At 41.7% G+C, this 11,511-nt stretch overlaps 1 protein-coding gene and 1 non-coding gene across 4 annotated transcripts in view; both read left to right on the top strand.

Moving 5' to 3' along the window:
- The window catches only part of SEC61A2 (SEC61 translocon subunit alpha 2), a 53,787-nt gene that overhangs the window by 7,391 nt on the left and 34,885 nt on the right, over positions 1–11,511 (top strand). For all 3 annotated transcript variants that reach the window (XM_017529861.2, XM_017529862.2, XM_017529860.2), the window contains exon 4: positions 8,056–8,134. In XM_017529861.2, coding sequence (XP_017385350.1) covers positions 8,056–8,134 — 79 coding nt within the window. The remainder of the gene's footprint in view (positions 1–8,055; positions 8,135–11,511) is intronic.
- LOC119471450 lies at positions 10,908–11,009 on the top strand. Its single transcript, XR_005200502.1, has one exon. It is a non-coding gene; the product is annotated as a small nucleolar RNA U13 (small nucleolar RNA).

Raw genomic sequence — 11,511 nt, 5'->3', positions numbered from 1 at the left:
TTTTTGAGATGGAGTTTCACATTGTCATCCAGGCTGGAGTGCAGTGGTGCAATCTGGTCTCACTGCAACCTCTTTCTCCCTGGTTCAAATGATTTTTCTACCTCAGCCTTCCAAATAGCTGGGATTACAGGTACATGCCACCATGCTGGGCTAATTTTTATATTTTTAGTAGAGGGGTTTCACTGTGTTGGCCAGGCTGGTCTTGAACTCCTGACCTCAAGTTATCCACCTGCCTTGGCTTCCCAGAGTTCTGGAATTATAGGCGTGAGCCAGCGTGCCCAGCTGAAATTTTTTTTTTCCAACCTCCCCACCTACCCACCCCAGCTGAAATTTTGTAGTTTTAGTAGAGATGGAGTCTTGCTGTGTTGGTCAAGCTTTTCTCGAACTCCTGACCTTAGGCGATCTGCCTACCTCAGCCTCCCAGATTGCTGGGATTACAGGCATGAGCCATCGCACCCAGCCTGTTATCCTTTTTATCTGAGAATTTTTTGTTTTCAAAAGAGACGGGGTCTCTCTAGGTTGCCCAGGCTGGTCTCCAACTTCTAGGCTCAAGTGATCCTACTGCCTCAGCCTCCCTAGTAGCTAGGACTGCAGGTGTGCACCACCATGCCTGGCGAATTTTTAAATTTTTTTGCAGAGAAAGGGTCACACAAAAATAGAATCCTGTGGTTGTACTATGTTTAAAAATTACTAAAATTCAATGATAGTTTTTTTTTTTTTTTTGAGACAAAGCCTCACTCTGTTACCCAGGCGGGAGTGATCACTTCAGCCTCGACTTTCCCAAGCCCAGGTGATCTTCCCACCTAAGCCTTCTGACTAGCTGGGACTATAGGCACAAGCCACCATGCCCAGTTAATATTTTTTGTATTTTTCATAGAGATGGGTTTTACCGTGTTGCCCAGGCTGGTCTCGAATTCTGGGTTCAAGCCATCTGCCTACCTCTGTCTCCCAAAGTGCTGGGATTACAGGCATGAGCCACCATACCCTGCCCAATGATACTTTCAAATAAAATTTTGCAGACATATTAAGTTCACAGTGTGAGGATAAAATGTGACCTGGCTATGTCTTAGGGTTGTTGTAAAGATTAAGTAAGATAATTTAGGTCAAGGTGGCTGGGTACAGTGGCTGATGCCTGTAATCCCAGCACTTTGGGAGGCCAGGGAGGGCGGATCACTTGACGTCAGGAGTTGAGACCAGCCTGGCCAGCGTGGTGAAACCCCGACTCTACTAAAAATACAAAAATTAGCTGGGCGTGGTGGCATGCACATGTAATCCCAGCTACTCGGGAGACTGAGGCAGGAGAATCACTTGAACCCGGGAGGTGGAGGTTGCAGTGAGCCGAGATCGCACCACTGCACTCCAGCCTGGGTAACAGCAAGATGCTGTCTCTAACAACACAACACAACAAAACAAAATAAAAAAACAATTTATTTTAGATCAATTTAGATCAAAGTTTTTTGAGGAGTTCGAAAAGCTGTTGAAATACATATAAGAACTTGTAAAAAATTATATTAGGAAGCAAAACAGATTAGGTACATAATCTGGAGAAAAGCTAACTATATTTTCTTTTTGAAGGATGAAATGATCTGATAGTTAAAGTACTTTTACTACAGTTTGCTTTAGATTTGTTTTAAATGGTCAGGGAGAGGAGTTTGAAAAAACAGAAAAATACAAAGAAAAAGAGAATAGTCATTCATATTCCTACCATCTACTTTCAACATCTTACAAACTCCTCTCCCCATCATTAAAAAAAAAGTCAACCTCATGGAGGTATAATATATAACAGTAAAGTATACCTGTTTTTAGGCGTACATTTTGAAGAGTTTTGACAAATTTCTACACCCACGTTAACTACAACCTGTGTGGAGGTAGAAGATTTCTGTCACCCTCAAAGTTCATTATAACCCTTCTCAGTGAATCTCCATAGGCCGCCACTGATCTACATTCTGTTACTCTTATTTGATTTGTTTTTTTCTAGAGCTTCATATAAATGGACTCATATAGTAGTATTGTTTAGTGTCTGTTTTCATCATAGTATTTTTGAAATTTGTCTGTATGATTGTTACAGCAGTAATTCATTCCTTTTTATTTCTGAGTACTGTTCTGATATATGAATTTATCACAGTTTATTCATTCATTGACTTGTTGACATTTGGGTTGTTTCCAGATTTTGGCTACAACAAGTAAATTTGCTGTGAACATTCATGTATAAGTCTTTCTATGGACATTTTTTCATGGATGAAATGGATGAATACTTAGAAGTACAGTTGTTGGTTAATTCTTTTTTTATTTTTTATTTTTTAAATAGAGACACAGTTGTAGTCTGTCGCCCAGGCTCACTGAAACCTCTACCTCCCAGCTTCAAGAGATTCTCCTGTCTCAGCCTCCCAAGTAGCCGGGATTACAGGCACATGCTACTGTGCCCAGCTAATTTTTGTATTTTTGGTAGAGCTGGAGTTTCACTGTATTGGACAGGCTGGTCTCGAACTCCTGACCTCAAGTGATCTGCCTGCCTCAACCTCCCAAAGTGTTGGGATTACAGGCGTGAGCCACTGTGCCCAGCCTCACATGTTTCATGTAATAAATTAATTTATGCATCTTAGGTTACATTATTTCTTCTCTAATACGTTATATAGTTCCCAAACTGTTTCTTTCATCTTTCTCATGCTTAGGCAGCTCTCCCTAGTGTGGGAGATTATCCTCTTTCTTCTGAATCTCAAACAGGTTCTAGCCAGTTTTCCTGAGGGAGTGGTGGGAGGTGAGATAAACTGAGATAAGTACAGTGATGCTGTCTGGGCTCTGCTCTGTCTTCACTTAAAAAAATTATTTTATTTAATTGGTATGATTTAATTGGTATGTAACTGATGTACATATTTTCGGTGTACATGTGATAATTGAATGCATTTGTATGATTATTAAATGCATTTGTATAATGTATAAAGATCCAATCAGGGTAATGAGGATATCCATCACCTTAAATATTTGTCTTTTCTTTATGATAGAAACATTGACTTATTCCCTTCTAGCTGTTTTTTGTTTGTTTGTTTGTTTGAAACGGAGTCTCAGCTCTGTCTCCCAGGCTGGAATGCAGTGGTGCGATCTTGGCTTACTGCAACCTCCGCCTCCCAGGTTCAAGTGATTCTTGTGCCCCAGCCTTCCAAGTAGCTGTGTGTGCAGGCGCATGCCACCACATCCGGCTAATTTTTTGAGTTTTTAGTAGATACGGGGTTTTGCCATGTTGGCCAGGTTGGTCTTGAACTCCTGAGCTCAAGTGATCCACTTGCCTCTGCCTCCCAAAGTGCGGAGATTACAGGTGTGAGCCACCGTGCCCAGTCCCTTGTAGGTATTTAAAAATATACAGTACTTCTTGGATTTTTGTTAACTGACTTGAGAAGCTTTCTACCATCTAACTGAGGGGGAGTGTCTTTCATTCTAGGCTCTGGATTGGTGCCCTGTAGTGGGGAATAATTTTTCATTCCCAATTCATTGTGGCCCATTATGCTTCACTTCCATCAGAGAGGCTCAGTTCTGTTGCTGTCTTCTCTTTCATCCATTTTTTCCCAGCTGCTGTTTCTACTGCCTCTTAGCCAGAGAAGGGAACAAGATAAGAATATCTGTGCGTTTTACTTCCTGCAGATTTGGAACATTGGTGGGAGGTCTGAGATCCTGTCAACTTCCCGTTGTGAGGGTCAGGAGCAGCTCTAGTGCTGAGTCTCTTTCCTCCTCAGCTGTCTGGAGTTTTCCCCCAGGACCACCGGGGCTTTGAGTTTACAATCCCTTTTCTTATTTTGCTGCTTCACAGATTTTTTTTCTCTTTCCAAAGCTTTTTTTCATTCTTGGTAGATTTTGCTATTTGACATGTTTTAAAAAATGTATTTTAGGCTGGGCATGGTGGCTTACATGTGTAATATCCTCACTTTGGGAGGCAGAGGCAGGGAGATAACCTGAGATCAGGAGTTCCAGACTAGCCTGGGCAAAATGGTGACACCGCATTTCTACTAAATATACAAAAAATTAGCTGGGCATTGTGGTGCACACCTGTAATCCCAGCTACTTGGGAAGCTGAGACAGGATAATTGCTTGAACCTGGGAGGCAGAGGTTGCAGTGAGCCAAGATGATACCACTGTACTCCAGCCTAGGTGGCAGAGTGAGATTCTGTGTCAAAAATAAAAATGTATTTTATTATGTGTCAGAGGAGGAAAATGCTGTGATTTATTTTCATCTTGCCATCTTCCCCCAGAAATGCCTTGTTTGGCTTTCTGTTTGGAAATCCCTGGTGCTGATTTTCTATTTCTTGATCTAATTAGTTCAGGTTTCTATTAGGGCTTGGAATGCTTTGTTTCTCTGCATACTGTACTGTATTTTGTCAAGTTTGTTAAAAGAAAACTTGAAACAAGATAAACTTCGGGTTTCTTGAGCATTAAAGGATCCATGCATCTGACAGTGGAGGGTCAGAGAGCTGCTCATGGGTGTGGGCAATGAGCTTTTGTAGCAGAAGTCAAGAAGTTACTCAGTTGGCTACAGTTAGGCATTTGCCTCATTTGGGTATGTTCCAGTGAGAGGTTTCTATGTAGCCAATAGGCTGGTTGGCTGTCTATGACTGGCTGAAACTCATTCAGAACTAAATAGCCTCTAAGGTCATTTTCAGTTTTCTTTTGCGTGAGTTCAGGGTACAGAAACAACTGCAGGCTAATGGCTTCCTGCTTAGAGTTCCTTAACAAGTTGAAACTGAGCCTGGCGCGGTGGCTGACGCCTGTAATCCCAGCACTTTGGGACGCTGAGGTGGGTGGATCATGAGGTCAGAAGTTCAAGACCAGCCTGGCCAAGATGGAGAAACTCCATCTCCACTAAAAATATAAAAATTAGCCGGGTGTGGTGTTGGGCACCTGTAATCCCAGGTACTTGGGAGGCTGAGGTAGAGAAGTGCTTGAACCCGGGAGGTGGAGGTTGCAGTGAGCTGAGATCTCGCCACTGCACTCCAGCCTGGGCGACAGAGCAAGACTCCATCTCAAAAAAAAAAAAAAAAAGTTGAGACTGATTATTATATTAGATATAGTGCAAAGTTTAGAACTCTGCAACTGTGCCAGATTTATAGAAAATAGGCTCCTGTTGTTGCCCAACTGTTGTTGCACATGAGCCTCTAGCTGTGGAATTTTCTAAGTGAAGTAAAATTAGAAACCAATTTTAATAATCCTATTAGCTGCAGGAAAGGAGGGTGTGCCATTAATTATGGGAGGTTGGCCTGTTCCATTTCCACAGAGCACCTAACCATGGGGGATTAAGGAAGGTCATTAGGCCAAGTCACTGCTTTCTACTTGTAGAATATTTTGATATGGACTCTCCTGTAAGATTTCTTTTGTTTGTTTGTTTTTGAGATGGAGTCTCACTGTGTTGCCCAGGCTGGAGTGTAGTGGCACAATCTTGGCTCACTGCAACCTCTACCACCCAGGTTCAAGTGACTCTCCTGTCTCAGCCTTCCAAGTAGGTGGGATTATAGATGCCCGCCACCACGCCTGGCTAAATTTTGTAATTTTAGTAGAGACAGGGTTTCACCATATTGGTCAGGCTCATCTCAAACTCCTGACCGCCGGTGATCCACCTGCCTTGGCCTCCCAACGTGCTGGAATTACAGGCGTGAGCTGCCACGCCCAGTCAGCAATGTTTTTTATACATTAAGTTCTTTGTTCCTCATTTCTCTATTTTATGTTTTAAAAAAAAGTTTTTGGTTGTTTTGTTTTTGTATTTTTTGAGATGGAGTCTTGCTCTGTTGCCTACGTTGGAGTATAGTGGCACTATCTCTGCTCACTGCAACCTCTGCTTCCCGGGTTCAAGTGATTCTCCTACTTCAGCCTCCTGAGTAGCTGGGACTACAGGCACATGCCACCACTCCTGGCTAATTTTTTGTATTTTTAGTAAAGATGGGGTTTCGCCATGTTGGCCAGACTGGTCTTGAACTCCTGGCCTCAGGTGATCTGCCCACCTTGACCTCCTAAGATGCTGACATTATAGGCCTGAGCCACTGCACCCTGCCCTCATCTCTCACTTTGAATGAAGAGTGTCTACACCTGCAGGGTGCACATAAAATATCCATGCTTCATGCTTTACCAGTTTTGTTACCCAGTTAATAAGTTCAGACATTCAGAGATGTTTAGGTTGATCACGTGAGTTGTTTACAATTTCTGCCAGCATCTTTTGTAACTTTCTTAAAAAGCAGTTTCATATGGAGGTTTTTGAAATGTCTTTGTCTGATCCCCACATGGTTGAGGAGTTAAGGGCATGTGTTGTATCCTAAACATGGATCATATAATACAAACCAATCTGAAGTTAAGTTTTTTTTTCAATGAAAAGTTAATGTCCTCATTGTGGAAAATTTGATACATTTTGAGAAGAATACAGAAGAAAAAGTCAACCATAATTCCACCATGTATAGATAATCACTGTTTAGGATTTAAAAAGATATCTCCTCCTAGTTTTATTTTCTATACATCTTTTTACAGTGTTGAAGTTTATGTATACACATGTGTACCTTTGTTTTTATACTAGGACTTCTTAGGAAGTTTTATTTTCTGTACATCTTTTTACAGTGTTGAAGTTTATGTAGACACTTTCGTACCTTTGTTTTTATATTAGGGCTTCTTAAAAGTGGCACTCCGGAATTTTAGGTGGGGTGATTCCTTGTCATGGGGGTGGGGAGCTGTCCCGTTTATATTAGGATGCTCAGCAGCATCTCTGGCCTCTGCTCACTAGATGCTAGCAGCACCTCCTGTTCTGTGAAAGGGCTGTGTATTCAAAATGACCCCCAAACACTCACAAAGCTGAGAAACCAATAAATGTGGCAGACAAATCCAGTTTGTCAGTAGAGGGTGATTTTCTGGATAGAAACATAGTTCGGGGCAGCAGTGAGACAGGGAAAGTCCTGCACTGTTACTCCCAGACCCAGGGCTAATCTACCGTAGTGAAAGGGTGTACGTGCTCTGTGCAGGACAATTGAAGGCAACCTCCCTAGAATATGGAAGAATGGTGTGTGTCACAGCCTGTCATTTGTGTAATAGCATCAAGGTTGCTTAGCTCTCAAGGTAGGATTTACAGTAAGTGCATGTTCTTACACTAGGGACTGTAACTACAGTAGGAATCAGGAGGCATTCCTGGGACCAGGGTTGAGCAGAAGTCAACATGGTAGATTAGCATCCAAGATGGAGTCACTTTGGTCTCCACCTCCGCTCCAAGTTGTGACAACCAAAAATGTCTCCAGATATTGCCAAATGTCTTGTAGGGGAGCTAAAATTACCCCAGGTTGAGAAGTGCTATTTTATATTTAGTTTTATGACATAAGTACTTCTTCCATGTTATTACAGATTTTTCAGCATCATTTTTAGTGGCCATGTAATATTCCGTGGTGTATCTCATCTTCAGTCTTACACTGAGAAGCGTGACATTGGCTGTCTTTAGTACAAAGAGCTTTGCAAAATCATTCTGTGACTAGGCAGGTATCATATTCCATAATTCACTGGTCGGAATATTTTTTAAATTGTGATAAAAATACATAAAATATGCCAGCTTAACCATTTTTAGATGTACAGTTCAGTCGTGGTAGGAATGCTCACGTTGTACAACAACCCTCCATAACCAGTGTATTTACTAGTGAATGCACTGGGTAATGACTTGTTTTTTATTTTTACTTTCTGGTTCTTTTTGTTATTTTTAAATTAACCATCATCTATGTGATGGAATGTTTTTATTTTTATTTTATTTTTAATAAATAGCTTTACCTTGAAGATATGCTTGTTTTTGTTAAAGAATATGAGAGTTAGTTTTTAAAAAAGTGTTGCAAACTGTTGCAAACATTAAGTGAATATACTAGAAATTAAGTTCACACTTTATACTCTTTTTTTGAGACAGTCTTACTCTGTCCCCCAGGTTGACGTGCAGTGGCGCAATCTCGGCTCACTGCAGCCTCTGCCTCCTGGGTTCAAGTGATTCTCATGCCCCCGCCTTATATAATACATTTTCTTTATATAATACATTTTCATAAAATATTTTGTGTACTATTTTAGATCCCACTGTTTGGAATCATGTCATCAGATTCTGCAGATCCTTTCTACTGGATGAGAGTTATTCTGGCTTCCAATAGAGGTATGCATGTCTTCTCTTTTTGCCTCCATGCTCCTACTCAGTAAATAGATGTAAACGTGGATTAGCAATGATTTTTCAGTGTCTACAGGGAGGGGGAGAAGATCACTGCCTAGAAAAGCCTAGCATGTAAATAATGACAACACCGTGTAATGACTGTAATCATAGAGAAATCTTTCCTTGGGTTTTCACGGGCTAGAAAACCCTGATCTTCAGTGTCAAAGAAGGTGACGTCCAGATAACATTGGAATCGGAGTCCATGTGGGGTGTGGTGGCTCGCACCTGTAATCCCAGCATTTTGGGAGTCTAAGGTAGGCGGATCACCTGAGGTCAGGAGTTTGAAACCAGCCTGGCCAACATGGTGAAACCCCCGTCAATACTAAAAATAGAAAAATTAGCCAAGCGTGGTGGTGTGCACCTGTAATCCCAGCTGCTCTGAGCAAGGGGCGGTGAGGCCAGACAATCGCTTGAACCTGGGAGGTGGAGGTTGCAGTGAGCTGAGATTGAGCCACTGGACTCCAGCCTGGGTAACAGAGTGACACTCTGTCTCCCCAAAATAAAAGGAGTCCAGTGCATGAAGCAGTGGGGAACTCAGCTGGAGCTGAACCTGAAGCCTCAAACAGCATGGTTGGTCTGGGAAATCGTGGCTGGGGATGCTGGACAGTGAGACTAGCAAGAGGGTACGGCTAGTCATGAGGTTTCTTGCATTTAGGAACACTGGTTGCCTCTTTTTTGAAACACTTTTTTTAAGTAATCCTCCCACTTCAGCCTCCTGAGTAGCTGGGACGACAGGCGCATGCCACAATGCCTGGCCAATTTTTGTAGTTTTGTGGAGTTAGGGTTTTGCCATGTTGCTCAGGCTGGTCTTGAACTCCTGGGTTCATGCCATCCTCCCTCTTCGGCCTTCCAAAATGCTAGGATTACAGGTGTGAGCCACTGCACTCAGTCTGGAAGCACTTTAAATAGCTGGCAGATATTTTTTTTTTATGTTTTTAGGTTATAAAAGTAATATTGGTTTATTATTTTTAAAATGTGCCAGCAATTTTTAAACAGATTTATATGAAGCTGAAAAGAAAAGTGTCACTTCTGAGGGGAGCTCTGAAGTTGGTAGATTGGTGACTATCCATTTAGGTCTTTTCTTTGCACATACATTCACATATATCTATATTTTTCTTATAACTAAAAACTAAGATGTCCTGTGTATACTATTCTGCTACTTTGTTTACTTAATATCTTACATGAGCTACTAATGGCCATGTTACTATTCCATTATAAGGGTATGCCATGATTTATTTGATCATTCGTTTAACAAATATTTATTGAGTTTGTACTGGATGTCAGCCTTTGTGCTAGGTACGGAGCTTAGAGCAGTGAACAAGACAATGTCCCAATTGTCATGGACTTGATATTTTCTGTTTGGGGAGGTACATTGGGTGGGGAAGGTGCTCTAGGAAGGTGATCTTTGAAGACAACTGCAGGAAGTGAGAGAGGAGGCCACATGAAGACTTAGGGAGGCACATTCTAGGGAAGAGCCAGTGCAAAGGCCCTGAGGTGAGTGTATGCTTGATGTGTTCAAAGAACACTAAGATGGGGGCCGGGCATGGAGGCTCATGCCTGTAGTCTCAACACTTTGGGAGGCTGAAGCAGGCAGATCACTTGAGGTCAGGAGTCTCAGACCAGCCTGGGCAACAAAGTGAGACCCCTAGTTCTACAAAAAACACAAAAATTAGCCAGGCGTGGTAGTGTGTACCTGTGGTTCCAGCTACTTGGGAGGCTGAGGTGGGAGGATGGCGTGAGCCTGGAGGCAGAGGTTGCAGTGAGCTGAGATGACGCCACTGTATTTTAGCCTTCGTGACACAGCCAGACCCTGTCACAAAAAAAAAAAAAAAAAAAGGAACATTGAGGAGGTCACTGTGGGTAGAAGAAATGAGAGAGGGAGAAATGGGGGGACCTGATGTTGCAGATGTGTCTGAGTCAGATCATGAAGGGCTTGGAGACTGTTGGAGCATATTTTAAGGAAGATGGGAGTCTTCTGCAGGCCATTAGGGTCCTTTCTTATCATATATTACATTCCCCCCCAATTTTATATCATTATAAACAATACTATAATGAAGGCTACCACATGCCTCTGTAATGTTTTGATAGAATGAAGTTCTAGAAGTTCAACTTTTAGGTCACAAGATATGTATACTTAAATTTTTGATAGACGAAGCTTAATTATCTTCCAAAACAGTTGTTTTATCTTTTTTTGAGATGGAGTTTTGCTCTTCTTGCCTATGCTGGAGTGCAATGGTGCAGCCTCAGCTCACTGCAACCTCTGCCTCCTGGGTTTTAGCAATTCTTCTGCCTCAGCCTCCCAAGTAGCTGGGATTACAGGTGTGCACCACCACGCCTTGCTAATTTTGTATTTGTAGTAGAGATGGGGTTTTTCCACATTGGTCAGGCTGTTCTCAAACTCCCAACCTCAGGTGATCCACTGAGGCTCCCAAAGTGCTGGGATTATAGGCATGAGCCACTGTGCCCTGCCTGTTTTATCTTACACTCTAAATGACAATATACGAGAATGACCATTTCTCTTTCAACAATGGATATTATTAGTATTTTAGTCTTTGTCAGACAGGTAAAAGTTGGCATCTGTTATTCGATTTTGATTTCTTTATAGATTGGTGAGTTCGAACTTGGTTTTATGTTTTCGTGGAACATTTATATTTTTTCTATAAGTGGACTTTTTATTACTGTGTTAGATTCCTTTTTGTTATAAGTAATAGGAAACTAGATGCTTTCGTAGTCTGTAGGTGTGATGAGTGGAATTTCACACTCATGTGTGAAATGTGCGTCTCTCCAGCCTTGTTAGGTTGTTGGACATGATCTTCTGACATGAAAAGAAAAAAGAAAAGCTTTTAAATAAAGGAAAAAAAATAGGAAATAGGAAACCACTGACTAGCTTAAACAGAAACATGAAACTTACGGGAAGAATACAGTGAGAATGGAAGGATACGAGGAGGATGGAAAAATAACCAAATAAACTGGTTATTTTCTGGAGTCTAAAGTGGTGGTAAACAGCTAAGCCCCAGGGAAAGGGAAAGCCAGGCCAGCCCTTAGGCCTCAGCAGCAGGGATTAGTGAACGAACCTTTTCTTTGTGATTCAACCCCGCACTCCCAGATTCTTCATTTATTAGTTTAAAATTCCAAATGACTAGGGTTCACACGGAGCTGGATCAGCTTCTGTTAGAGTTCTGGGGTTACATAGTACAGGATTGGGTGCTGGGGGCCTATTCCTATGTGGTATTTTCCTGAGAAAACTTTATTGGGAGCAGACACATCATGTATCTGCTGTTTCTTTTTAAAATTAGTTTGTTCACTTTTTTTTTTTTTTTTTT

Source organism: Cebus imitator, unplaced genomic scaffold (assembly GCF_001604975.1).
Source record: "Cebus imitator isolate Cc_AM_T3 unplaced genomic scaffold, Cebus_imitator-1.0 Scaffold61, whole genome shotgun sequence".
Taxonomy (NCBI): Eukaryota; Metazoa; Chordata; class Mammalia; order Primates; family Cebidae; genus Cebus; species Cebus imitator.
This window is presented reverse-complemented; position numbering and strand designations above follow the sequence as displayed.